This window comes from Mauremys mutica, chromosome 2 (assembly GCF_020497125.1).
Source record: "Mauremys mutica isolate MM-2020 ecotype Southern chromosome 2, ASM2049712v1, whole genome shotgun sequence".
In the NCBI taxonomy this organism is placed as follows: domain Eukaryota; kingdom Metazoa; phylum Chordata; order Testudines; family Geoemydidae; genus Mauremys; species Mauremys mutica.
In genome coordinates, this window is record NC_059073.1 from 260,959,294 (window position 1) to 260,985,319 (window position 26,026).

At 43.9% G+C, this 26,026-nt stretch overlaps 1 protein-coding gene and 1 long non-coding RNA gene across 14 annotated transcripts in view; one reads left to right on the plus strand and one right to left on the minus strand.

Annotated features, from left to right (window-relative positions):
- The window catches only part of KIAA1217 (KIAA1217 ortholog), a 247,137-nt gene that overhangs the window by 160,211 nt on the left and 60,900 nt on the right, over positions 1 to 26,026 (plus strand). For 12 of the 13 annotated variants that reach the window (XM_045004436.1, XM_045004429.1, XM_045004435.1 and 9 more), the window contains one exon: positions 21,079 to 21,911. In XM_045004436.1, coding sequence (XP_044860371.1) covers positions 21,079 to 21,911 — 833 coding nt within the window. Of the gene's footprint in view, positions 1 to 14,338; positions 14,498 to 21,078; positions 21,912 to 26,026 lie in introns of those variants that run through there. The other variant, XM_045004432.1, reaches the window with a different exon arrangement.
- On the minus strand, positions 553 to 7,810 carry LOC123363462. Its single transcript, XR_006576766.1, has 3 exons — positions 7,760 to 7,810; positions 6,629 to 6,712; positions 553 to 720 (listed from the first exon to the last, which is right to left on the minus strand). It is a non-coding gene; the product is annotated as an uncharacterized LOC123363462 (long non-coding RNA).

The window sequence follows — 26,026 nt, forward strand, 5'->3', positions numbered from 1 at the left end:
GCTCCCTATGCACTGTTGTGTGGGATGAGGAAAGGGGCTAGTGGATCCATTGTTATACTCATCCACTGACCTTTCCTTCCTACAGATGAGGACTGAAGATAGTGCTGGGTGCAGAACTTGTGACAATGTTTTCCTTCTTATCTGATGTGTTCTTATTTAGTGGTAACAGTGGGTTACAGGTGTAAATATGCGCAGGATTTAAGCGACAAACTATATTGTATCCTATATATATTGTAACCTAACCTATTCCATATTCCTGTAATAGAAAACATGTTTTGACTCAGTCATTTGATAATTCCAGATGAGACTAAAGGTTATGTTTTTCTTTATTATTGTTTAATCATAAGAAGTTGTTCCATTCTATTTGGCTTTGGCACAGTAGGAAAAGCTACAAATATGGAACAAAAATAAAAGCTGAATAGTAGATCAGAGAGTCAAGAAGCCATGCATTTATTTTGATTTATGAGATCACTTACTCACTGGACTTCTTTTTTTTAAAGAGTAGAAATTTGATATACAACATATTTAAACCAAATAAAAATGCTGATCTGTACCAGAGCTATATATGCTTGAAACTATTCCTTTTTTGGAAAAAGAAATGGATGAATCCATCAGTTCAGCAGTGCCCCAAGGAAGTGCTGGAATCGAGACTGGTTTTAAGGATTTGGCTTTCAAGGCTGATGGCGTCTGTATGTATTATCTTGACAATGCATTTGATCTCTTAAGGGGAAAGGGAAGGAAATGCTTGTTACATCTGCACAAAGCAGGCAACTTTTGTTTATGTACTTAAAATCCTATCTAAAAGCAGCAGTACAAAAGTAAACCAAACAAACAAACAAAGCTATTTGAGTGTAACACTAATTCCCAGCCATTTCAAGGGCTCCTACCTTAATTCTCCAAAAATCAGTACAGCTTTTACATGTTCATTCCAAAGAGAAGAATAGCTTTTGGTTAGGGTGGGCCATAGCATGCTGCTGAGTTAAATGTGGATATTGGCAAACCAATGATATCATTATGGAAAACCAGCCTTTTTAGAACAGAAATGTGTTATGTTTCAATGTGTTTGTATTTTTTTCATTCACAATGACATATCTTGGCTGAAATGCACTCGCTATCATCCAAGCTATTTTGTCTGGAAAGTGCACTGAGGAAGAAAATGAGAGCTTTGTTAACTTCCTTCTGTTAAATTTGGTAGTTTAAAATAGGGTGACCAGATAGCATGTGTGAAAAATCGGGACGGGGTGGGGAGGTAATTGGCACCTATATAAGAAAAGGCCCCAAATATTGGGACTGTCCCTATAAAATCGGGATGTCTAGTCACCCAAGTTTAAAATGAGGGGTTTTTTTTCTTTTTACTTTCACATTCTGTTTATTTGTGAAAAAAAAAAGGCCCAATAAACCTTCTCATAAATACTCAGAAATGAACTCATGCTAAACTGGCTCATCTGGATGTTTGCTTTTGTGATCAGGGGTAGAATTATGCAGTCTGGTACCAGGGAGATAGCTTGTGCGGCAGAATTAAGGTTGGTGGTGAAAGAGAAAACCCCCACACAGGCAGACTTTGATTTCTGGAGTGCTTGTGTGTGGTTATGTTGATGCAGAACGTTCTGGATCTCACACATGCATCAGTGTCTTTGGAACATGGTGTTCCATCTGTCTTAAGCATGGCTGGACCCAAAGCTCCTACTGGAGTGTCTTAGGTGCATGCTAAAAGTGACAGAAGAATTCATCCTCATTCCTCTCTCCTACTTTAAATAGAACTCCATAAGCAAACCAAGGAAGCTATTTCATTGAAAACTAATCTACATTAACTGACAGCTAAGGATATGCAAATGGGTTCAGGGAAAATATGAACAGCCTAGTGCAAATTTAGAGCCCTCATTTCTACCTGAATCTGGACCGATATATCTTCCAAGCTGAACTCAATTTAGGTAAGAAATTTAATGTATTAGCATCATTATTATTGTTATGCATTGCTTTAAATGCTCCTGCAACCCAGCTGCATTTCCCTCATCAGTAGATTGGATTCCTATTTTACCCTGAGGAAACAATTGTATTCCCAGGAGTCTGGTCTACAGGAGTGGGAGAGACAATTGGGTGGGACGATGGACAAGGACAAGCTGCCACAAGTGCCCTTGGGACAGCGATCATATGTATGTGTGGTCTCGAATTGGATTGTATTTTGAGAGTGGCATGGGACACAACCATTTGTGCAAAAGATGGGGATTTTCCACTCCTCACACACACAAAGGGCTTGTTAGAGCTTATCCGGCCATCGTATAACCTTGGAACCTTTTGAAGTTCTCCATGAATAATCAGAGTTGGATTAACAGTTGCATATTCACATAACCACAAGTGCTTGTACACATGTTGGAACATCTGTTTCAGCATTTCCAGTTGGGAACCATTCCCACTGCACCCAGATGTAAAGTAATGTAAAGTCTCTGCTACTGCACTGAAATGCAACTTGTAGAACATCACTGTTCTCTGTCGTTTTGCGAGGGAAGCATGTCACTTTCCCCCTTAAGCTTCCTGACCAATAGAACTGGACAAGCTCATTATGCCTCGTATGGAGGCCATTTGTAGCTTTGAAAGTGCAACTCCAACACTGTTGTTCTGATTTACAGAAGTATGAAGGGACAGAGGAGGGCTAGAGCATTGCTCAAGCTGCAGCAGGGAGTGTTGGTGTGTCCCTGCTCCCCACACCCTCACTCTCTCAGGCCAGGAAGAGCCTGAGGCATTTGCCCAGATGCCTGAGGCATCTGCCCCACTCCCAGCTGTAATTTGCCTAAAATGCATTTCTCTTCCCCCCATAGGCTGGGTTAAACACACTGGCTTAAATTGGACACACTTTCTCTCTTCCTCTCCTTCCACCTTCCCATTATTTTCTGCTGGATAGGTACAATATAATTCATTGTGATTGCAGTCAATAAACCAAAATCTCCTAGCTCTCAGGAACATTTCTGTATATTCTTGCTTCTCCCCTCCTTCACTTTCTCCATTCTAGCATTCCATTTTGTCATTGTAACCTTCTGACTTTGTTTTCCACCCCCAGAATCTCTCTGTCATAGGCCTGGTCTACACTACGTGTTTATACTGAATTTAGCAGCGTTAAACCGATTTAACCCTGCACCCGTCCACACAACGAAGCGCTTTATATCGATAGAAAGGGCTCTTAAAACCGATTTCTATACTCCTCCCCGACAAGGGGAGTAGCGCTGAAATCGGTATTGCCATGTCGGATTAGGGTTAGTGTGGCTGCAATTCGACGGTATTGGCCTCCGGGCGGTATCCCACAGTGCACCATTGTGACCGCTCTGAAAAGCCATCTGAACTTGGATGCACTGGCCAGGTAGACAGGAAAAGCCCCGCAAACTTTTGAATTTCATTTCCTGTTTGCCCAGCGTGGAACGCTGATCAGCATGGACTGTACGGGAGATACTGGATCTGATCGCTTTACGGGGAGACAAATCTGTTCTATCAGAGCTCCGTTCCAGAAGACGAAATGCCAAAGCATTTGAAAAAAATCTCCAGACAGAGGCCACAGCAGGGACTCAACACAGTGCTGCGTGACAAGCATAACGGAAAGCCAAAGAATCAAATGGACGTTCAGGGAGGGAGGGGGGACTGAGGACTCCAGCTATCCCACAGTCCCTGCAATCTCTGAAAAGCATTTGCATTCTTGGCTGAGCTCCCAATGCCTGAAGGGTCAAAAACATTATCCCGGGTGGTTCAGGGTATATCTCGTCAATTCACCCCCCTCCCCTCCCGTGAAAGAAAAGGGGAAAAAATTGTTTCTCGCCTTTTTTCAATGTCACCGTATGTCTACTGCATGCTGCTGGTAGACGTGGTGCTGTGGCGCTGAACAACAGCATCCCCTCCCCTTCCTTTCCTGATGGCAGACGGTGCAAAATGGTGGAAAACCATCCTCATCATCCCGTGAGTGCTCCTGGCTGGCCTTGGTGAGGTCGGCCGGGGGCGCCTGGGCAACAATGGGAATGACGCCTGATCATTCCCGGTAGATGGTGCAAAAGGATTGAAAACCATCCTCATCATATCAACTGCGGGCTGAGCTCCATCAGCCCCCACCCCCTTTCATGTCTAATGAAGAATCTGTACTGCCTGGACTATCATAGCAGCGGGAGGCTGCCTCCCCCTCATTTTATCTCGCTAAAAAGTCAGTGTTTCTTATTCCTGCATTCTTTATTACTTCATCACACAAATGGGGGGGACACTGCCACGGTAGCCCAGGAGGGTTGGGGGAGGAGGGAAGCAATGGGTGGGGTTGTTGCAGGGGCACCCCCTAGAATGGCATCATCTTTTCTGCGGGATCTCTGGGGCTCTGACCCGGAGCGGCTGTGCTCTCTGGTTCTCTAGTAGACTTGCCCCATATTCTAGGCAGGACTGACTCTGTTTTTAGACAAAACATAAAGAAGGGAATGACCTGGGGAGTCATTCCCATTTTTGTCCATGCGCTCCCGGCCGACCTCAGCGAGGCCAGCCAGGAGCACCCATGACAGCAGCAGACGGTACAAAAGGACTGATAACCGTCCTCGCCAATTTCCAACTGCAGACGGTGCTATAGCTGGTAACCGTCTCTGCTACCTTGCAAAGGCATATGAATGCTGCTGTGTAGCACTGCAGTACTGCATCTGTCAGCAGCATCCAGTACACATATGGTGACAGTGACAAAAGGCTAAACGGGCTGCATGGTTGCCATGCTATGGCGTCTGCCAGGGCAATCCAGGGAAAAAGGGCGCGAAATGATTGTCTGCCGTTGCTGTCACAGAGGAAGGATTGAGTGACGACATTTATCCAGAATCACCCGCGACACTGTTTTTGCACTGGGATCTCAACCCAGAATTCCAATGGGTGGGGGAGACTGCGGGAACTAAGGGATAGCTTCGGGATAGCTACCCACAGTGCAACGCTCTGGAAATCGACGCTAGCCTCGGTACATGGACGCACACTGCCGAAATAATGTGCTTAGAGTGGCCACGTGCACTCGACTTTATACAATCTGTTTTAAAAAACCGGTTTATGTAAAATCGTAATAATCCCATAGTGTAGACATACCCATACTTTGTTCTCTTCTCTTCCTCTGACTCTTGCCCTTTCTTTCTCCAAGGCCTAATCTTATTTCTGTACCTCTGTCCTCACAATCTGTTAACCCTTTCCTGATTCACCCATTAGGCTCTCTTTACCCCCAGATTCTCTCTCTCTTTCTGTCTCTCACCTCCAGTCTCTCGCACAGACTACCTACAATGTTTCTTTCTCTTTTCCTTCCATAGTCTCCCAGCCTCACTTCCCTACTTCCCACCCCCACACTGCCTTTCCTTTCACTCTTCGTTCCCCGCTATCATGGTTTATGGATTATTTAAATGTTACTTTGCACCCCATGGCTGCTGCTGTATTTTAGGCTTCTTTAGCTTTCCGATAACCATACATGACATTTCCCTCCTGCTTTAATTACTAACCCTGCAGTAAAAATTGCATTTACTGAAACAGTTGTTTTTCCTTAATGATGGAAATGATACTGATATTGTAACAATCAGAACTTTCTCAGTTAATTTTCAGTGTTGGGAGTTTTGCCAAGTCCAACACAAGCAGACATGGGTAAAAGATCAGAGGGGTAGCTGTGTTAGTCTGGATCTGTAAAAAGCAACAAAGAGTCCTGTGGCACCTTAAAGACTAACAGATGTATTGGAGCATGAGCTTTCATGGGTGAATACCCACTTCGTCAGGAGATGTGTCTGACGAAGCGGGTATTCACCCACGAAAGCTTATGCTCCAATACATCTGTTAGTCTTTAAGGTGCCACAGGACTCTTTGTTGCTTTTTATGGATAAAAGAGAAGACAGGAGAAGGGAAACAGGAAAATAGGTGTTTCTTTTCTGGTCTGCTGGTGTCAGGGTGATGATGGTTGTCAGCTACAGAAGAGAGGTATAGTTCTTTACTTGGCCAAGCAGAGACCTTAGGCCAGGTTGAAAGTCCAGCTAGTGGACATTTATTCCCTCTCTCGGGTTGTGTCTACACTTAACAGTGGTATGTACAGTACATGCACTGCATGGGTATAAATAGCATTGTAAATGGTGAGGCACTGTTGTGGGGAGTACAGACACACCAGAACCTTAAGAAATGTACTTTTCATAGCTCTCTACATGCCCAAGCAATACCTCCCCCATCTACACTGCTGTTTTTATCAGCATAATGTTCTGCTGCCAGAGCCTTTCCCCACTGCAGTGTGAAGTGCTGGCAGCAGGGAAGGGCTTTGGTGAGGGGAGGCAGCAGAGAAAGGCAGCCCCCCACCCGAGCTTTTCGCTGCCGTTTGTAGCTACACAGCACAGTCTAGGTACAGCATGCTTTTCACTGTGGCATGTGGCTACATGTTCCCTACATGCTGCTGCCAGAGTAGACAAGGCTTCCGTGTCTGGAACCAATGGGCTGGCATCAAATGAGAAGGCAGCACTCAAATCCAGGACTGGATCTGGTGTGCTGAGAAAATCCCAAAAGCACCATGGGCTGAGGTGTAGTAGGTGTGATACCAGTTTACTCCCATGACTTGGGAGAATAAGGAAACACATGAAAAGGACAGACACAGAGCAAACAGACAAAAAGCAAAGCAGACCCGAGCTCTAGGTTTTACACTTCTCAGTCTGTGGAAAACTACCAGGCTCTTCACAGCTGGCCTTCCAGAGCTTTCCAGTAGCTCCTGTAACGCAAACAAACCTGACTTGAAAACAAGAAAATATTGAGCAATTTCAAAACATGCCTGTTTTAGCAGTCCTAGGTCATATCAACAAAAGTTCAACTCTCCAAGAGGGTTCTCCAAGGATCCAGCAGGCATTGGATGCTTTCTACTGCAACCCCAGGTAAATGTATTAAAACATTTCCCTATAGTTCTAAGGTAAGAGTTCATAGGCCTTAAACCTGTTAGTCTCTCTCCTATAGGTAGGTTAGGTCATTTAGTCCCATTGTCTCCTTCCTCTTGCCCCCTCTCCTGCAACCTCTGAGCTCAAGGATATGCCAGCCAGAGGAGCCCCTCCCTGCCCCCGGCATGTTGCTGCTGACCTTCCTCTTCCCTTATTGCCTTGTTGTGTCTCCCAGGGCTGGCTAGTATATGATGGAGTCAAGGCCTTGTCTAGGAAAGAGGAAGGAAGCATGGGATTCCAAAAATGAAGTGGGATAGCTAATAAGGAAGGCAGAAGAAGCTGCGAGTATCCCATTCGGGTTATATCATCTCGGTTTGAGTCTTGCGGCAGAGGGAAAAGACAATGAAAAAACAAGGTGAAAATGGAGCAGAGAGTAGATTGAGTGAGAACCCTAGACAGAGATGTAACAGGTAGGGAAGAGAAAAATGCCAATGAAACCAGCACAATTGTAGATGTGTATAGTTTAGCACAGCCACCAGTGCCAGCTTAGCTTTTTTTGGGGGGGGGGGGGGCACAGAGGGGGCTTTTATATGTTGTGGCAAAGTTCCTCCTCTCCTCTAGTAGGTCCTGTGCTTATTGGCAGATTTCCTCCCCTCAGTGGTCTTCCACTTGGATGAAACCCACAGTCTGGATCAACTCCTCCTATGTCTGATTAGGAGTAGCGAGGCTTGGGGGGGAACCCGGGCCCACCCTCTACTCCGGGTTCCAGCCCAGGGCCCTGTGAATTGCAGCAGTCTCTATAGTGCTACTTGTAACCGCTGCTTGACTGCTACAGCTCCCTGGGCTACTTCCCCATAGCCTCCTTCAAACACCTTCTTTATCCTCACCATAGGATCCTCCTGGTGTCTGATACTGCTTGATTGTATGGTGTTTCCTCAATCTCCAGTAGTACACCCTCTTAGTTCCTTGTGTCTCTGGCTCCCAGCTCCTCATACACACTTCCTTCCTCTGGCTCCTCCTCCCTTGACTGGAGTGAGCGCCCCTTTTTATACCAGGTGCCCTGATTAGCCTGCCCTGATTGGCTGCAGGTGCTCCAATCACTGTAGCTCTCTCCGGTGCCTTCTAGAAAGTTCTTAATTGTTCCCAGGTGCCTTGATTAGCCTGCCCTGATTGGCTGCAGGTGCTCCAATCACTGTAGCTCTCTCCTGTGCCTTCTAGAAAGTTCTTAATTGGCCCCAGGTGCCTTGATTATCCTGGAGCAACTGCCATTTTGGTTCCCATGGTACTAGGGATTTGCTTAGCCTGGGGCTAACATACCTGTTCCTCAGTACTTTCCTGTAGCCATCTGGCCTTGCTCCATCACAATATATATGTGTGTGTATGTGTGTGTGTACACCAATTACTTCCTGTTAGCTAGAAAAACATGTTTATTTGTATTGAATCACCTCTGGGAGAAAACATGAGGTTTAAATTACAGGGGAGTGGGAGGATTGCAGCTTGAAATAATAGCCGATCCTATAGTCCCTGGCTCATGCAGCTTCAGAAAAGGGCTTGTTATATTGACCCTAATTTTGTGACCCCAGAAATAATTGGAGAGGCTTGCAGAATCTTCATCCTCCACAAGATTCACCCACCCCTACTTGCCTGTATTTCATTTCTGATAAATGTTTAATCATGTGAAATTCTTGATTCTGCCAAAATGTTGCCACCACCAAATGACTGAGCACACAATGTAATCTACACTATTAAAACATTTTAAAAATATATTCTGCAAAAAAAAATGATGCTGGCTTAGTGTTCAGGTTCCTGGGTTCAGTGGGTTCAGACACAGCTTGCCTAACGTTGTCAGAGCCATCTCTTCTACAGGAAGTCCTTCTCTGCCAGTACTGAAGCACAAGTACTATAGAGCTCTTTACGGTGGTTCACACTAGTCGATAGTTAAGTGATTTTTAAAAAGAAATGGGACCTTTGGAATGAATATTAGGTGATGGAACTTTACAGCACCTGTGTTTACCACAGGATATACTCTGCTTTAGCAAGTGCCTTAGGAATCTGTGAAGACCTTGTTAAGAGGTAATACAAATGAGAAGGTTCACTAAGAGCGCAGAAGCTAAATCATCAGTGAATGTCACAGCTCTAAGCCTCCTTATGCTGCTAGAACTATCCTCTTACCTCCCCATCCATCTGGACCTGCCATCAGAACTCAAATAAGAATTCTGACGGGTCCATTTTTCGATCTTTTTGGAGATGCCACAGAAATCTAAGTGGCTATAAATATAGATGTTTAGCTGGAGGGCTGCTTTAGAAAATGTGAGACTATTTTAAAAGTTTGTTCCAAATTACCTTAGTTTTTGGGTTTTGTGGGACTGTATTAGTTAGTCATGTTCAAGCAAAACTCCCATTGACTCCATACTCTGGCAAAGTTTGCCCTGGAGTGCAGGTTCAGGCCCTAAATTAGTAATAAACAGTCTAGTGCGTAAGTCAGCTTGTCTGCGTTTTTTCAAGGAAACAGTTATTTATAGAAATGAAAAACAAGAGACTAGCTACTTAACTATTTCCAGCTATACAAATATTTAAAAAAAGAAAAGGAATAATTGTCAGAATGGTCAGATGATAAAATGGAAACATCCTTGTGTCACACATATGCATTGAAATAGATCTTTTAAAAAAAAATCTTGTCCAACCTTTATAAATGATATTTTTCCCCTGGTGTCTGTAACATTTTTCAACTAATAAAAATAGAGAGAAATTAATGGGAAGGGAAAATATCTGCAAAGCTCCATGAGACTAATGAAGTTATTAGTGTTTTAGAGGAAATTAGGGAGAGTGGTGTAGTTAAGTGCCCAATGGTGACTTCAGCCTTTCACTAACATGGATTTTAGAGCAGTAAATAGCCCAGAATTTTGTGCCTGATCCTGATGAAGCCTGGTGCTCGGTACCTCTCAGGATCATGCCCTTTTTGTACTGTGTATCAAGCTGAAAAAGAAACCTCATATGGAATATTATAAACAAGTAAATATCTTCCAAATAAAAGCAGGATAAGGCATGGCAAGATAGACAAGCCTTGAGGGGCTCTGATAAAGTAATTAAAATGGAGAGTGATGCTTGAATGGTTTGTATGTATTATAAGAACCCAGAGATTGAATTGCAGTCTTGGTAATGACATGTCCATGCATTATTTATAAATTTGGGCTATGACATATTTTCAAATTAAAAGAGGCTTCATTCCTTAAGTAATAAAAGCCTTCCTGTGCATCAGACTACTTGAAGCTTATTGTATATTGTGTCTGATGTGCAGGAACCCAGTCAGAGTATAGCTGGTGTTCTGGGGTATACTTTATTATGCTAGAGTCCAGTTATGGAAAATGAAGCTGGGAGAGGACAAGAGGGGATGGATCACTCAGTGACTGCCCGTTCTGTTTATTCCCTCTGAAGTACCGGGCATTAGTCCCTGTCGGAAGACAAGATGCTGTGCTAGGTGGACCATTGGTGTGACCCAATATGGCTGTCCTTATGTAGATCCTACCAGTTTGTAAGTCATTGCAGATCAACTACAGTAAGATATAGTGACCCCCTATATACTCCATATTATAACAATATTAATGGGATTTCTCACAGCAGGGTTGTTAAACTTTTTTTAAAAGGGCTATTGGTAGACTGTATACTGCACTTGTTAGGAAGCACCTGTGTTATCAGTATGTATTAAACAATTTGTCTGGTTTCCACTTTTGGTGTTTCTGGGGTCCAGTTGGTCAGCAGTTCTGACTTTAGTTATAACTAAATCAAGCATCCAAATCCCCATTTAAGAAAAGTGAGTGCTTGATGGGCTAGCTAAAGCGGCCAAATGTAAACCAGATGCCTCAATGGTAGAGAATGTTTTGCTTCCTATAGCCACAAGAAACAACAAACCCTGACTGATTAAATTCAAAATACAAATAAATTGATTTAATGGTCTTTTTATGCCATGACATTCCATTAATATATTTCTAGTGCAAATATTTAATCAAGCTATTATTTTAAAAAATATGAGTATATTGTGTGAAAATACTGTGACATTCTAGTCAAGACCAGTGGTGATGTTTTGTACATTTTTTTTTTAAAAATGGTGCTTGTGTCACAACATGCCAAAGCTGTCTGTAATGTGAAAGAGTTCTTCCATCTGCTTAGTGAAACAGAAATGATATCTATTGATTAGTGCATGAGACTGAGAGTCCAAAATCCTGGACTCTGTTCCTAGATTTACCACTGACCTTAGTCAAGTCACTAAACCACCGTGTGCCTCAGTTTGCCCATCTGTGAAACAATTGTAATAATGACTTTCTCATTGAAGTGTTGTGAAGCGAAATTAATTTTTGCAAAGTGCTTTGGGGAAAACACCATGGAATAGAAAGTGTTATTCCAATCACACCCCATTATGGATGACTCCCTCCCCCTAATACACACACACACAGAGTCATAAGAACAGTCATACTGGGTCACACCAAAGGTCCATCTAGTTCAGTATCCTGTCTTCTGACAGTGGCCAATGCCATCTGCTTCAGAGAGAATGAACAGAACAAGCAATCTTTGAGTGATCCATCCCGTCGTCCACTCCCATCTTCTTGCAGACAGAGGGGGGACATACAGAGCATGGTGTTATATCCCTGCCCATCCTGGCTAATAGTCATTGGTGGATCTATCCTCCATGAACTTATCTAAATCTTTTTTGAAATATGTTATAGTTTTGACCTTCACAACATCCCCTGGCAACTAGATCCACAGGGTGACTGTGTGTTGTGTGAAGAAATACTTCCTTTTGTATGCTTTAAGCCTCTGCCTATTAATTTCATTGTGTGACCCCCCTTGTGTTATATGAAAGAGTAGATAACACTTCCTTATTCACTTTCTCCACACCAGACAAGATTTTATAGACCTCTATCATACCCCTCTTAGTCATTGCTTTTCCAAGCTGAAAACTCCCAGTCTTTTTACTCTTTCATCTTACAGAAGTTGTTCTGTACCCCTAATAATTTTTGTTGCCCTTCTCTGAACCTTTCCCAATTCTAATATATCTTTTTTGAGATGGGGCACCAAAACTGCATGTTTTATTCAAGATGCACGCATACAATGGATTATTATAAAGGCATTATGATATTTTCTATCTTATTATCTATCCCTTTCCTAATGGTTCCTAACATTCTGTTAGCTTTTTTGACTGCCGCTGCACATTGAGCAGATGTCAGTCATATAATCCCATACACGTACAACTCAAATTGTATGAGTTTGGTTCTCTTGAAGGAGGGAGGGTAGAGATTAACCCAGCAAATTTCCCAATACTAGTACAGCTCTCACTTTTCCCCCTTTCTCATCAGTAACACTTTATGCCTTTCCTCCAGCTGAAAAAACCCATGGGGCTAGGACCACAGAAAAGGGGATTTGTAATCCGTGTTGCAAGGCCTAATGTTTGGGGCTGTCTGTATATTAAGTAACATATTAAGGGGGTGCATGGTTGGGTCCTTAATTTTGTGTTTGTTTCACTGTTAACAAGCGTTACAAGTGGTGTGTGGGTCTTGAAAATCACCAAAAACTGTGCGATGTCATTTATGGACAGCTCTTTTAGGAACCGTGCCACCTAATGTAATCCACAGCCCTGAGTTCGGTGCCCAGGCTCCTATGCAAGGTATAGGGAGAGATAGGCACCGAACAGTGAGATCCACAAAAGCCAGCACGCTGAGTGGGGAAACGTCTAAGCCGTCCAATAAGAAATGCCAATGAGAGGGAGTTGAGGTGCCTAGGTCTGGGCTGGAGGGAGGTGTCTCCTGCTCAGGCATCACAGCTGTGAACCCTCTCTAAATTCCCCTTCTGCCTGCTGTGAACCCAGCTCCCTCACCTCTCAGGTAAGTGCCCTAACTACTGGGCTAAAGGGTGTTCTGGGGCAAGGCCCTTTCACTCTCCTGCTGAAGCTGTTCCCCTTCGTGTAGAATACTTAACAGCCACTGGGCCAGAGCAAGTGGGAGAGAGACTCTCTAGCCATGTGGTTAGGGCACCGAGCTGGCATGTGGGAATGACAGGCTCTAGTCCTTGTTCCAATGACCAAAGTGGAACAGCTTCAGCAGGACAGATTGAAAGAGATTCCTCATAGCCCAGTGATTAGGGGCACTCTTTGAAGAGGAGACCTAGATTCAAATCCCTGCTCCACATTAGGCAAAGGAGTGATTTGAACCTGGATCATCCTGCATGGGTGCTGTAGTTATAAAGGGGGCAGCACCACCACTATCTTCTCGTCCTCTTCCAGCTGTGTTTTGTCCAAGACCCAGTGTACTACCAGATTGGGGTCCGCAGGCAAGATAAGCAGGGGGACACCTAGTCTGTGAATTCCATTGAGGCTTAGGGGCCTTGGCGTCAGGGCTTAGGCAGCTGTGCACATTCCCAATGGCAGAAATTCAGGCAACTAGGGGATTTCACCACTGGAAACTTAGGCACCTACAGGGTTAGGTGGCAGTTGAGCAGGGATTTGAGATTCTGGCTTTGGGCACCGAAAGTGGCAGCTAAGCATCTAAATCCCTTTGTGGCTCTAGCCCACAAATGCTCTCTATAATGACACAGGCAGCATTTTTTAAAAATAAACACCCAGCAGATAACTGCAGTGCTGTAAAGTGCTTGTGTTGTGTCATTTCAGTTCCATCTCTCCAACCTGAGTGAGTATTGTATTTTTAAAAATGTATATACAACATTATTGAATATTTCGGAGGGAAGGTCGTTTTCCTGTAATCATCCTAAATAAATAATCGACAGTTGCTTTTTTTTAATTCTCTTTTTCCAAAAGTGATCTTAATTGCTTGTGCAATGTTCTGATGAGATAGCAATGAAAGTGATTTACGATGGTCTCAAAGTTCAGCTTGGTAAAGCTGCTAAGGTGACTGGTTAATTAGTAGACAGCCTCTTGTTTTGCTCAGGTGCTATATCTTAGGGATAGTTTCAGATTTCACTCCACTAAATTTCTCTGCCAATCTGAATACTTTAAAAGTTGCTCAAATCAATGTGTTCTGCGTTTTTCCTACGTTTTCTGCAATGCTGAGTTTACTGAGTTCTTACTGAATAATTAACATGTGTATTTCATATTGTTTTCTTTTAGAATAAGCCTTCTTCCCTTAATAAAGGTTACCTGCTGTTTTATTTATGGTTCACTCCTTTGCAGGACTCTGTATTGCTTCATTCTTTAATGTTAGTCTCTTCTTTATATTTTATACACCCACGTTAAAGAAATTGTTCAGTGATTGAATTACATAGTGGTAGGATGCACAGTTTGTGGCTGGGTGACATGCCAGAAAGGTTATTTAGTGACTAATTTCTAAGGGGAGGAGAAATTGCAGACTTCTCCTGTGGAAAAGTACTTTAGTCTCTTAAAGCGGCACTTTTTGGATGATCCAGTAAAACAAGGTGGCCCATACTTGTTGCAAGCAGAGGGAATGAGGAGCCTTTTTAAGGTTTAAAATATTTTTCCAAGAAGGCTGGATGCCTAAAATATCATATTCTAGACCAAGGATTCAGATTCAAGGCTGTAAACAAAAGAACTGTATTTCATGAAGTGGAACCAAATGTTCTTCTTATTGCTGTATCCATGCAGGTGATTGCCCTAAGTAAAAGTAAGTGGCTTTAATTATTTCAGAATAAAAACCATTAGCAAGGATAATTTTATTTGTCTTTGAGTTGCAATGTTGTCTAGTTAAAAAAATAGTATTGTTTTTAATAGTAGTCTCAGAACAGTAGGCACAAATACATGGATTAGAGGTAAAGTACTTACAAATATTTTTTAAATTTGTGCCTGAAACAACAGACAGTCTAAAATCTGTCCTGAAAATCTTTTCCACATGTATATAGAAGCCATGGTTAATGTACACATTGACTATAGATGAGTTTAAGTAGTCAGCCATTATTTTTGCTCTTAAGTTTGTTTTGTGGCTAGCTTGCAGTTTTACAGATTTGCTCTATATTCAATAAAAAGTTAAATGGGTATTCTTTGCTTCCCCATAGGACTTTTAGGATACTGTGTGAATTAAACTTGTGTGAGCAGGTATACATAAGGGCAACATCTGAGCCAAACATGTAAAATACCATGAGATAAACATTTGTATAGCTGTAGAGGCTAGGCTTATGTGCAGGTGTACATGAAAGAACTGGGTATAATCAAGAAAAATGTTAAGTATGTGCTTGATCCTGTGCCATATGGAAAGAGAGATGGTGTACTAGCTAAGCTGCACACGCCACCTGAGCCAGCATGCAGGCAGCAACCATATAGTACATTGAAAAAGTGCACTATGCTTCTCATGGCTAGACAGTACATGTGCCCATACCCCTTTTCATATGGATGCATAGCGCCGAAGAAGGTCTGTGTTGGGCCACGGGGACTGAATGTTGCCTATAGCAGTGGTACACCACAGTATGAAGGTGAGGTGATCGGCAGCCACTTTCCAGGAAAACAAGTTCTCCTGCTAGTAGGAGGATTATAGCTTATGCACCATAACACCTCCCTCAACATTTCCAGAGTAGCTGAGCAGCTCCCATTGGTTCCTATAACGCACCCACTTCACCCCCATTTAGAAGTGAGCTGTCACTCTATATAGGGTTTGTGAGCCAGAGAGCAGGGGAGTTGGAAGGAGTATCCAAAGTCCTGATTAACATTGGCAGACTGCAGGGTTGTTGATTAAAAAAAGAATGGAAACATGGAATGGTAGCATGGGCAGAGGAGGAAAAACCACTACTTTGCAATCTGCAACGTCCAGTCGATTAGGTACTCTAATGTGGGGTTGTCACTGGAGCCAGTAAATTAATACTTTTTATAGGCACTAGTGACATGTTCAATTGTGCTTAGAGGCCACTGGTGTTTTTCAAACCATTTACCAGGTCTAATTTTCAGAGGTACTGTTTCTTATTTCAAATTAAATTATTTCAGCCAGTGCAGAACTATACTGACATTTATTTGCAAAATTTAGTAAAGTTGACTTATTCTTCCAGCAGTGCAAAGCCAGAATGGAAGGTCAGTAACTCAGCTATAGAAACTGTATTATAATGCAACTACTAAAACTAAGATTTCAGGTTAATTAGGACAGTTTGGTTTTAATTTTATTCTGATGAAGGAATAAATTAATTCATTTGTCTTTTTAAAATTAAATCTTTCACTTGATTAACAAAGTAGTAAGATTTTTTTCTAGTGGAGTGATTACAGAACCTATTCATTAAACAATTATTTACATATAAATATATTAATTTTTTGTAATAATACTTAGCATTTTCCATAGCATCTTCATTCAAAAATCTCAAAGCCCTTGAAAAATATTAATTATTAAATCCAGTTTACAGTTGAGTAAACCAAGTCACAGAGAGGTGATGTGATTTGCCTAAGGACACAGTGAGTTGATAGTAGAGCAAGGAACAGAGTTCAGAGTATCAGTCCTTTGTTTTAACATTTCCTTCTTATTTGTATGCAAGGGAAAAATACAAAAGATGTGGTCTAGATAGTACCATTTAGGTACAGCTTAGCGTAAGGGGCAGCATGGCAGAGCAGCCTCAACGGGAGCACTGGAAGGCAAAATGCATCATGAAACATGCCACACCTACCACTGCATCTTTTACTGAATTGCATGCTTGTCCTCTGCTGCCCACAAGGCCTCCATCGTCTCCTCTGGGGTGCCATGCGGTTCGGGGACTTAGGGATGGGCCAGGCCCTGCACTCCCCAGAGTTCAGAGACTGCAATTCTACCCAGCCCGTACATGCACTGTGCAGGGGGTTATTTTATGGCTTCCATTCCATAACATGCAACTGTGAAGCATTGGACATCACGACTGCATTAGGAACATTCCTACCCTCACCCTTACTGCAGGCTGGCTGTGGCAGGAGATCACTTATATTGGCTCGGGCCAGCTCAGTGGCCTCTTTACTTTGTTCCTGAGGCATTTGCCTTTCACACCAGAACATGAGGCCCAGTGTATGCTAGCAGGGGGGAGGGGAGTAGGGGAAGGATGGATAAAGAAGAGAGAGCAAAAAAGAATTAAAAAGAGAGAGAGAAGAAACTCACAAAAGTTAGAACAGAGATGAGAAGGAAAAAAGAGACCGTTGTATGCAGTTCTAAAGTGCTCATGGGCAAAAAATCTGGGTACTTGGAACAGGGGCAAAACAACAGAAAAAGAAACTGGACAGGTGAAAGCAGAAGTTATAATCCAAACACACAAAAATTGTATGACTCCAATTCATCAAGCTGTGCACGTATCTCATCTACATAACCCTGTGTTCCTGTCATTGTTACCCATGCCCAGGGGCGGCTTTAGGAATTTTGCCGCCCCAAGCACAGCAGGCAGGCTGCCTTCCGCAGCTTGCTTGCGGACTGTCTGCTGGTCCCGCGGCTTCGGGACCAGCGGACTCTCCGCAGGCAAGCCGCAGAGGGCAGCCTGACTGCCGCCCTCGTGGCGCCTGCAGAGCACCCCCCGCGGCTTGCCGCCCCAAGCACGCGCTTGGCGTGCTGGGGCCTGGAGCCGCCCCTCCCCATGCCCATGCCCTCCCTCCTCCTCTTTCCACCCCTGCCATTCCCTTCTTCTGATTGTTACACCCACTTTTTGAGTCATGTCTTCAATTACATTATACACTTTTCAGGACGGAGACAGTGTCTTTCTATATGTTTGTGCCATGCTCAAAACAGTGGGGCCCCAGTCGGGCCCCAGTCTTGACTGAGAACTCTGTGTGCTACTGTAGTACAAATAGGGAATAAATAATAATAAATGTGCCAGTACTTGGCACAAATGGTTACGGGGTAAGGACTGTAAATGCCAGGTACTGGCCAGTCCTATTTTGAACAATACTCCAGGTCCTATGTGAATTCTTCATTTATGTCTTAATGCACCTAAACAGAAAACAGGAATTTTGTGCTGAATGGTCCTCTGCCTCAGGAGAAATGAGTGACCATTCAGCATGAGTGTTGGATTGACTAGGGGATATTAGACCTGTCACTGTTAATTCTGGGCTTCTCAAGTTTCCTGTTGACACTTTTCTCCTTTCCGCCTCATATTATCAAATTCCTCATGTGTCTGCCTGCCTGGGAATCCCAGCATCTATGTTTCTGCACCTTGGGAGACTGTTATTGTGCACAATGATGATAGACTTTGGTCTCAGTCCTGTTCTCACAGTCACAAGCACCCATTGCCACATGTCAGATTTACACTTGGGGGGCCTGATCCAAAGCCCACTGTAGTCAGCAGGAGTCTTTCCATTGACTTCAATGAGCTTTGGATCAGGCCTGTGCATAGCATCTGGCTTCAGAAGACACACAGCACAGTGTGTGACTGTCCCCGAACAGGGTCGGCCTTAGGGAAAATGGTGCCATGGGCAAATTTGCATTTTGGCGCCCTTTCTTTGAGGTTAAGTACAGATACACAGTACGGTCACACACCTTGAGTTTACTGGAGAACCTTTTAAGTTATGGTGTGGACTGTGTGCACCTCCAGCAGAGACAGCTGCAAACAGCATGGGCAGCCAGGACACTCAGTGCTGGCTCGCTGTAGCACCCAAGCCTCTGGCACCCACAGCAAGAACACAGGGCTGGCAAGTGTGCAAAGCGCTGGAGGGATGGGAGTGCAGTAAGGCACAAATGGAAGCCCAGCACAGCTCACACCCAGCAAAGGGTCTGTTTCCCCGAGCTGCTGGGAACCTGCCCAGGGAGCTCCACCGCCGCCTCCACTCCTCAGCACCGCCCAACTGTGGACACCATTGTGTGGCCACAAGAGAGTTGCCACCAGCCCAGGCACGCCCATTCCACCCCTGCTCCACAGGCATTTGGGGGCAAGTGAGCAGCTACCCTGGTGGGTGGGCTGCACCAGGCAGCCTGGGGTGAGAGAAGGAGACAGTTGGCAGAAGCAGCTCACCCCACAGCCCAACACAGACTGGCGCATGGTATAGCCCGGGGGCAAGGCCAGCCCTGGCCCCTGCCCACCCTGCAGGGGACATTCCCAGGCCCAGTGGCACTCCTGCAGCTCATCCCTGGGGCAGACCCTCCCAAGCCACAAGTTGAAACAACACCCCCCGCAACTTTCACCTCTCCCCCAGCTGGGAGCCAGCCCGACCTGCCTGCCCTTTCTGCCAAGCTGGAACACCACGCCAGCAATGAAGCCACCCACAAGTGGAGAGCGGAGCCCAGGTCATCGGAGCTCACCTCTTACTTTGCAGCGTCTGCTTGACCACAGCATCCCCCTGACCACGGTGCCCACCTGTAAGACCAGCCCTGTCTCTCAGAACAGGACAGACAGCTGTGTATGTAAAATGTCAGTCATCTCACTCATTTTATCTTTTATTCAGTTGGGGTTGTGCATGTTAAATTTTATTGTACAGTGTTTTTATTTAAAATCCCAAATTATACTAATTCACTGAACAAATGATAAATGTCCATGTCTCTCCTTGTGGCTGAAACAGTCTGGCTTGCAGTTTGTTATTGTTTTCACAGCCCAGCCTTGTGCTCTTCTTTGTTCTGTTTTATTTATTTCTGTATTTTTGCTGCTGCTGCCAGGTTATCTCCTCTCCTTTCTTCTTGTCGATGCCTGGTATTGCAAATCCCTGAACTCCAGTCCTAGGGAGAGTCATTTGTAATTTCAAAGCTGTGAGAGGAACAGTTGTATTATATATACAGGCATGACAATTTCCTTAACAATGGAAAAACTTGTGGGTGGGATAGGGAGAGAATGTAACTCCTTGCTTCACTAGCTGGCATGCATTGTGATTGCTGCAAATCCAGCCACATTATCGTAATATGAAGGAGTAAAAGTTGACAAGGATTTCAAACAGACGATGCGTAACAAGGCACATAAGGCGAATGTTTCTACACAAGTTAAGGTAGTGATCATTCTGGTTTGGTGATGAATTTGTTTTTTTGCTGGAATCCCATGTAAATGATGGAGTGTGATGTCAGCATATCTATAGAGCATCTTGGAGCGAGCCTCCCAGCCTGGTTCCTCAGACGTGTGGTAGCGGGGCTCATGCTAGTGCACTCAAAATGGCTGTGTAGTTGCTGCTTTGATATTGCGGCTCAGGCTCTCAAGCTTCCCCTCCTCTCCAACCCCACCCCCCTTCCACCCTGGGCTTCGGAGCCCAAAGTCCAGCCCAAGCCACAACGTCTACACAGCTATTTTTAGAGCACTAGCACAAGTCCATGGACCTGGGCTGGGAGGCTGACCCCCACACGCAGTGTAGACATACCATATTGAGTGGACAACACATTCTAAAGCGAAGTGAAGATTTTTTCCTTTGGAAATGAGGTCCCCTACATCTTTGATGGAACCCAGCTGATCCTCATCCTCCCCTACTTATCATTCAAGACTCGTCATCAGAGGCATTAATTAAGCTTGCAGCAATGAGATCCCCTTCTGTGCCTGTCAGTGGTAATGCTCAGTCATCTGGAGAGGTCACTGCTGAGCAGAGTGAGATGCTCTGTTCCCTGCAGCAGATGAGCATGCCATTGTCTGCAAAGTTTTCAGTCTTTCGCTAGCTGGCTAGGGGCATAGCTAACGCATCCTTCAAAAGACGTGTTCCCCTTCTTTTTCCTGTTTGTTCCCACCTTCTTGTTGGCAATTACTGCAGCTCTTTTTATGTCCGTTTTAGCTGGAAGTGGTTGTAAGTGGCTTTTATTTTTAAACAAAGTGTATGAATAGTCACTCTAGTATCTTTGGCCATGTGATACAGAAAGTCTGTGATACGTGCTTTATATCAGAAAACTGTTCTGTGCACATTCATTTTCACATATTTCAACAATACTCTAGCAGAAATTACCTACACTCGACAATAATGCTACATACACTCAACGTATAATTTTCAGATTTCTGCACAAAAGTAATGATCTCGGCAAGATATTATCAGAGGGCCAAATCCTGCAGTGAAGCAAATGTCCCATTGGTTACAAGAGTTTATTTTGCTTGAGTAAGGGCTGCAGGCAGGGGCGGCTCCAGGCCCCAGCACGCCAAGCGCATGCTTGGGGCGGCATGCCGCCGGGGGGGGGGGGAATTTTCCTGCCTTCTGCAGATCCTCTTTTCATTAGGAGCTGCAGTCTCAAAAGAGTTTATTTTATTTAAATAGATAATAAAGAAATTTATGTTAAATTCTTTTTACTGTAGTTGATGTCTAAGCAGCAGCTAATGTGATGTGTAAACTAATGAGTAAAGATGTGTCTCATATGGTTTTCCTTTATTTCAGATGCAGAGAGAAATTGCTTACATAGGCCGAGATGGCCCAAATACTCCCCGGCCAGGATCTGCTACGCATCCTTCTCATGCAATTCCAAGCTCATCACCCATGACAGCTGTGCCCCACTCTATGCCTCCGTCTCCATCCAGAATTCCTTATGGTGGGGCCAGGCCCATGGGCGTGCCAGGCAATGCAACAATTCCCAGAGACAGGCTCTCAAGTGTGCCAGCATCAAGATCCATATCACCGAGCCCTAGTGCCATTTTGGAAAGAAGGGACGTGAAACCAGATGAGGACCTGAGTAACAAAAACATTGCACTGTTTCGAAATGAAGGCCTGTATGCCGACCCCTATCTGTATCATGAGGGGAGGATGAGTGTTGCTGCTCCCCATACTGGACACCCTCTTGATGTTCCTGATCACATTATAGCTTATCATCGCAGTACAATGAGGTCCTCAAACACTTACTGTAGTCCCTCTCTGCAACCTGAAATGATGGAGCAATCTTTGTACAGACAAAAACCTAGAAAATACCCTGACAGCCATTTGCCAACTCTTGGTTCTAAAACTCCTCCTGCCTCTCCTCACAGAGTCACTGACATGAGACTGATTGATATTCATACTCAGCATAACACTCACGTGCCCCCTCATGTCGTCCAGCCGGACAGGTCTTCTCCTAGTCGCCAGTCCTTTAAAAAAGAACCAGGAGCACCTATGTTTGTGGAAGCAAAAGCACGGAATGCTGTGGGTTCACCTGGCATGGTCGAAGTAGTTCAGTCTGCGGCTGACAAACAGGTGTTTGGCTATGGATCAACTGCGGTGCCCAAAGACAAAGAGACAAGGTAAGACAGAGCAAGAATGTCAGGTATGTAAATGAGAGAGAGCCCTGATCTGTGTGCATAACCTCATTTAACATATTGGAGCCCAGTATACTGGGGTGTGGTCCTTACGCAATTATTAGGGCAGTAAGTAATTTAAAGGGGTCTATGCACCAAAAGAACTCATTTACTTCCAAAAAAGTGTTGCCTCCTAATGATTATCCAGGGAGGGATAGCTCAGTGGTTTGAGCATTGGTCTGCTAAACCCAGGGTTGTGAGTTCAATCCTTGAGGAGGCCACTTAGGGATCTGGGGCAAAAATTGGTCCTACTAGTGAAGGCAGGGGGCTGGACTCAATGACCTTTCAAGGTCCCTTCTAGCTCTAGGAGATAGGTAATAATTGGAGATATACCAATCATATTAATTAGTGTATATTGCAATCATTGTAAAAAATAGAATAATTAACTGGGATTTTTTTCTGACAAATAAATCATATTACAAGAACAAATGTTATGCCGCTAGTGTTAATAAGGGAATATATTTCACACCTGTTCAGAATGGCACTCTGATATTACAATTTCTATTCTGTATGGAGTGGGGGTTTTCTCATCTAGTGTGAGGAAATAGAAGAATTTATCACTGGCTGTCTTATCTGTTGTAAAACATGAATTTGCATAAAAATAGAATAGTTTGTTTTTAATATATTCTTTGGGGAGCATTGCTGAGATCAGCAAGTCCATCCTGTTGAAGTAACTGAAACAAGAATGTTCTTTCTGCTGATTTTTTTCATCATCACAAATGGTTAATTGATGACCTACCTGTTAGTTATCACCTGATGTGATCTCTCCTGTCTTCTTAAGAGTCAGATTTGTACAAATGTCTGTACCAGCACAGATGACTTCTGTGGCCATACACCCTACCCTAGGGCAGAAAGATGATTATATTGGCAATTGGCTAAGATATACCAGTATAGTTGTACTAATGGATAGGCTATTGTCTGTGTTGCTAACTTTTATAGAACTCTTTAGGGAATTGAAGGAGGCTAGCTGGACAATGGTAGGCTCTCAAAGGCTAAAAGCTGTGAAAGTAATGACTCCGCCTTGGGGGAGAAGGAGTGCCTCACAGTGCCCCCACTATGTAGAGTTTTGCAGCCCGACAGGAACCCAACAGAACCCAACTCAAGTGTCAAGTTTGAGTCTGGTCTGACAGCAACCCAACTTGCTCAGGTTGTCTCCGATCACCTCCTCCTGTCTGTGGGGTTGGTGCAGTGGTGGCTACGTGCCTCAACTGCTGCTGGCCACTGCCACCTTATTGCACTGTATATGCTACAGAGAGAGTGTACTGACAAGTCGCAGAGCACACGTCTATGGGGTGTGAGGAGTGGGAAATCCTCACCAGGCTGAGCCCCAAGGCAGCAGTGTGCTGACACAAGCTCGGGGAAATACCGGCTTTGGATCGGGTCTGAAAGTGACTCAAAACTCTCCAGTCTGGTTTGGGTCCAGTTTGGGCTTTAAAATTAGGCCTGAGCAGACTTCTACCACACATCTGATTGACAGGCTCAGAATAAGTCTCCTCAAACTGTAATTAGCTAGGAAGAGGATCAGCACAGCATGAGACTTAAGGATACCCCCAAGTGTAATCACATGCCTGAACACACATGCATGTGTGCACACTCACACACATATACACTAGTGAATTTGCAAATAATTTTGCACCAGCAATGATTATTGTCCCTAAAGTGCACTTAAAATTATGAATACAATATTTGCATAATAGCCCTTCTAAACATATACATGTATTTAAAATTCAGCCCACTATTTATTAACAAAATTACACTGGAAAGCACTTGTGTTTTATTTTGTCTCTTTAAACCTTGAGTGTCTGGGCTATTTTAAAAAATCATTCTAAATACCAAAAGCAATCAGTGCAAATTAGTCTATTGTCTAACCTCTGAAATATTACTTTAGGATATGTTTTTGAGTTATACAACTATAAAGAGCCTTAAGAGTTATTAAAATAATCCTTCCATAATTTCATAAACAGTAAAACCACTTGTTAGCACTAGCCTCTCCAGAAAGAGTGAGGTGGTGTAGTGGCCACAGCTCTTTCCCCAGACCTGCCAGTAGAGTTGGCTAACTACAGAAGGCAGTGCAGGCTGCACCCTTTAAAAGGCATGTGCTAATTTGTATCTCCAGAAAGAATGCTAGCAGTGATATCTCTCTGTGGATGGGCAGAATCACATATAGTTTCTCTGCATGCAGTTCATCCAATGAAAGCCAAGCTAAGTGGCTGAACCCATATGATTTGTATAGGGGAATGGCACCTGCACTTTGGCATCCTGCTATTTGAGGAATGTGACCAAGATAAGACATTCCACTTCCTATAGCTGATGTGGGATAATTGCTCATGTATAAGAATTGGCAAAGATTATTGCACTCAGTAGTGTTTAAAAGCGTTCCTTTTAATTTACCGTGTAGGTGAGAGAGGTTGATTCTGGTTTTATTATAAGATGATTGAGATGTATGATAATGTACGCAGGAAATCAGACATCTCTTTAATTGTGTGCATCCTTTTACTTGGGGACAGCAAGCAGAGTATTCCCATTACACTTTGCTTTATACCCTCCCTGGAGTTCCTGCATCCCAGCCACCTTGCCTGCTGAAGAGAGTTCAGGTGAGGTCTGTCAATACCACTCTTAATTGGGAATTGAGAAATGCAAAGCTCTCCCTCTGCCTAGAAGCAGTTCATACACAAATTACCAGCCTATTTTTATGATGTTAAAATTTTTAACATATGCTCTTCTCCCATGGTTAAATAGAAAATATGTCTTTGCCTGTATCTAACTTTGTCCCTGGTGAATTGTATAGAATCTGTACCTTGGTTTAAACATAAAATGTCATCACATTGAAAAAGCCTGCTCTGGGATAACATGCTAAGTATCTCCTGGGGTGGTATCTGAAGAGCCATTTAAATATGAGTATTCAAAGTAGTTTGCACACATAGCCCAGGGTAGACAATGAACATAAATGAATGATTGCATGATTGAATTTCTAGTTTGTGCTTGTACCAGGCAGGAGGCAGCTCCTCTACAGTATGAACATAAAAGATGCCCCCAGGAAAGGGAAGGAACATACAAGTAATGCTTGGATATTTCCCAGTGGGAAAAGGATATCAGTGTAGCAGAGTGTAGTGCCCAGCACAGAATGACCCCCAACCAATTACAATACAGGTGATGACTTGTTCCCCACAAAGATCAATTGAATCGCAAGAAATAAACCGAATGATAGAATCTAAAGCCTCAGAACTGTCAATGATTGGGCTGCAGAAGGACAAGGTTTTGTATTTGTTGTGCTTCTCTCAGAGAGTGAGATTGGTGAGGCTGTGACAGTCTTGTTTTCTGAACAACTGGCTAGGAAGAGAATTATAAACTGCATGCCTGAAGAATAAAACTGAGGAGTTTCTCCAGCAGTACTTTGCTTTGCTAAGGCATCATGCAGGAGGTGCCGAGTATGATTGAGAAAGCTGTTGGAACTGGGTGTATGTTCAGTCTTTGCCCTGCCCTTCTCCTCTCAACAACTGGCTCTCCCGGTGTTCCTGTGAAAATCATACCAAACAATGCAAGCAAGTTCCTATTTATTCTTGTACAGTCAAAATGTGCAGTTGCTTTAGTAACAGTGGAAAACAAGCAACCCTCCCCTTCCTCCTTGCTGTGGGGGATACGGAGGCTAATCTTGGGACATGGGGTGATGAGGGCACATTCTTCCTTCTCACTAAGATGGTTGGAGGGGTCCTCAGGAAAGCTGCGGCAGCACATTCTTCTCTTTCCTGCTCCCATGCAACACATTCTTCTTTCCTCCTCTCCTGGGTTTTTTTTGCATCCCAACCTGCCACTGGGGTCTCAATAACACATTATTTCTAACCCCCTTCTGACTCAGGGAGGAAAGCTTGCCAGCACATTCCCTCTGTAGGAGACAGGAGGGGGACAGGATACCAAAGCATATTTTTCTTCTCCAGACCGTAGCTGGAATTACAGAGTCACAGGCATCACTGGCTATAGATCATCTGCCTGTTTAGACCCAGCTGTCATAATGTTTATGTACAATCCTGTGACAGGGTCTGATGGTAATCTTTTATTCAGAG